The sequence below is a fragment of the Frankliniella occidentalis genome, unplaced genomic scaffold, assembly GCF_000697945.3.
Source record: "Frankliniella occidentalis isolate FOCC.00 unplaced genomic scaffold, Focc_3.1 Scaffold8, whole genome shotgun sequence".
In the NCBI taxonomy this organism is placed as follows: domain Eukaryota; kingdom Metazoa; phylum Arthropoda; class Insecta; order Thysanoptera; family Thripidae; genus Frankliniella; species Frankliniella occidentalis.
The window spans coordinates 2,195,688-2,196,853 of record NW_026267138.1 but is presented as its reverse complement, the minus strand read 5'-3'; the positions used below and the strand labels follow the sequence as shown (position 1 = coordinate 2,196,853).

At 54.0% G+C, this 1,166-nt stretch overlaps 1 protein-coding gene across 4 annotated transcripts in view; it reads left to right on the top strand.

Annotated features, from left to right (window-relative positions):
* LOC113213577 (CUGBP Elav-like family member 2) overlaps positions 1 to 729 on the top strand; it is a 275,917-nt gene extending 275,188 nt beyond the window's left edge. For all 4 annotated transcript variants that reach the window (XM_052275201.1, XM_052275196.1, XM_052275206.1 and 1 more), the window contains one exon: positions 573 to 729. In XM_052275201.1, coding sequence (XP_052131161.1) covers positions 573 to 688 — 116 coding nt within the window. In that variant the 3' untranslated portion in view covers positions 689 to 729. The remainder of the gene's footprint in view (positions 1 to 572) is intronic.
* Positions 730 to 1,166: the final 437 nt, after the last annotated feature.

The following is a 1,166-nucleotide window of genomic DNA, read 5'->3' as shown; positions in this document are numbered from 1 at the left end:
TCTCTTCTCAGACCGCCGTAAAAACCCCTTCCTTAAATCCCGATCAAGCAGCCTACTTCTGGATGCGGTCCCCCGGGGGAGCGAGAGCGAGGCAGCGGCAGCAACAGCAGCAGGGACCAGCAGCGCGGGGAGGAAGGCGAGGGAGACGTCCGGCAGCCGGGGTGGGGGGCGGGCGGCGTCTACAAGGCGCAGTGGCGTTTAAAACGATATCTGATGCAGCAGCGCCCCCTTCTCCCTCCGGCCTCTCTCCCCTTGCCACTCCGTCCACCGCTCTCCCCGGAAGACCCTCTGGCTGGCGGCGGCCGGCTTCACTGCTGCGGGGAAGAAGGGAATGTATAAAATACGTGTGTTGTCTGCCCGGCTACGCCCCGCCAGAGTGAAGGGAAGGGGGTAGGGGGGAGTAAAATATCCGATGCAAACTACAATAAGTAACGAAAAGGCAATAATACGTACGAGGCGGAAGTAAACGGTCGCACATTGCTGCGTACGTCGCGCTGTTCAAAAATGGTTGCTCATTGACGAGGATTCCTTAATGGTTCTAATGCTTGTTTTTCTTGCTCTGTCCCGCTTAGGATGCTGTTTCGTCACGTTCTACACCCGCAAATCGGCCCTTCAGGCTCAGGACGCCCTTCACAACATCAGGACACTGGCAGGGGTAAGTATCAATACCAATGTAAATATGTTCTAAACGTCGTAGCAGTTTTTCTTGCCAAAATTTCAGCATTTCATTTTGCTTGCCAACATTTTTGCATTTCCTGTTGGTTCCCAAATTTCGGCGGTTCTTTATGACTGCTAATTTATCCCTTTTTTGCTTGGTCTTTTGCGGCCTCTGAATGCGAAATATTGGCATTCTTTCAGAGGAGGGAAAACTTCGGCACATAAAAAGGAGCCAAAAAGACGCCACATATTGGCAGTCTTTTAGAGACTGCCAACATTTTGTAGTCAAAAAGGACTGCCAATTGCCACTGTGTGGGCGGCTAGCTGACCAGCTGGTCAGGCAACACAGTGCTTGGCGGCCGCGTCGGGTGGGGATGCCTATCCCCCTCCCTACCCCCGCTCGGATGTGGGCCTCCCCTCCTCTCTCCGGGACTCACGTGAAGCGCTCTACATAAAAATAAGGCCCTCTCTTTTACGATGATTGGGGCGCCCCGTCCTGCACGTGAGCA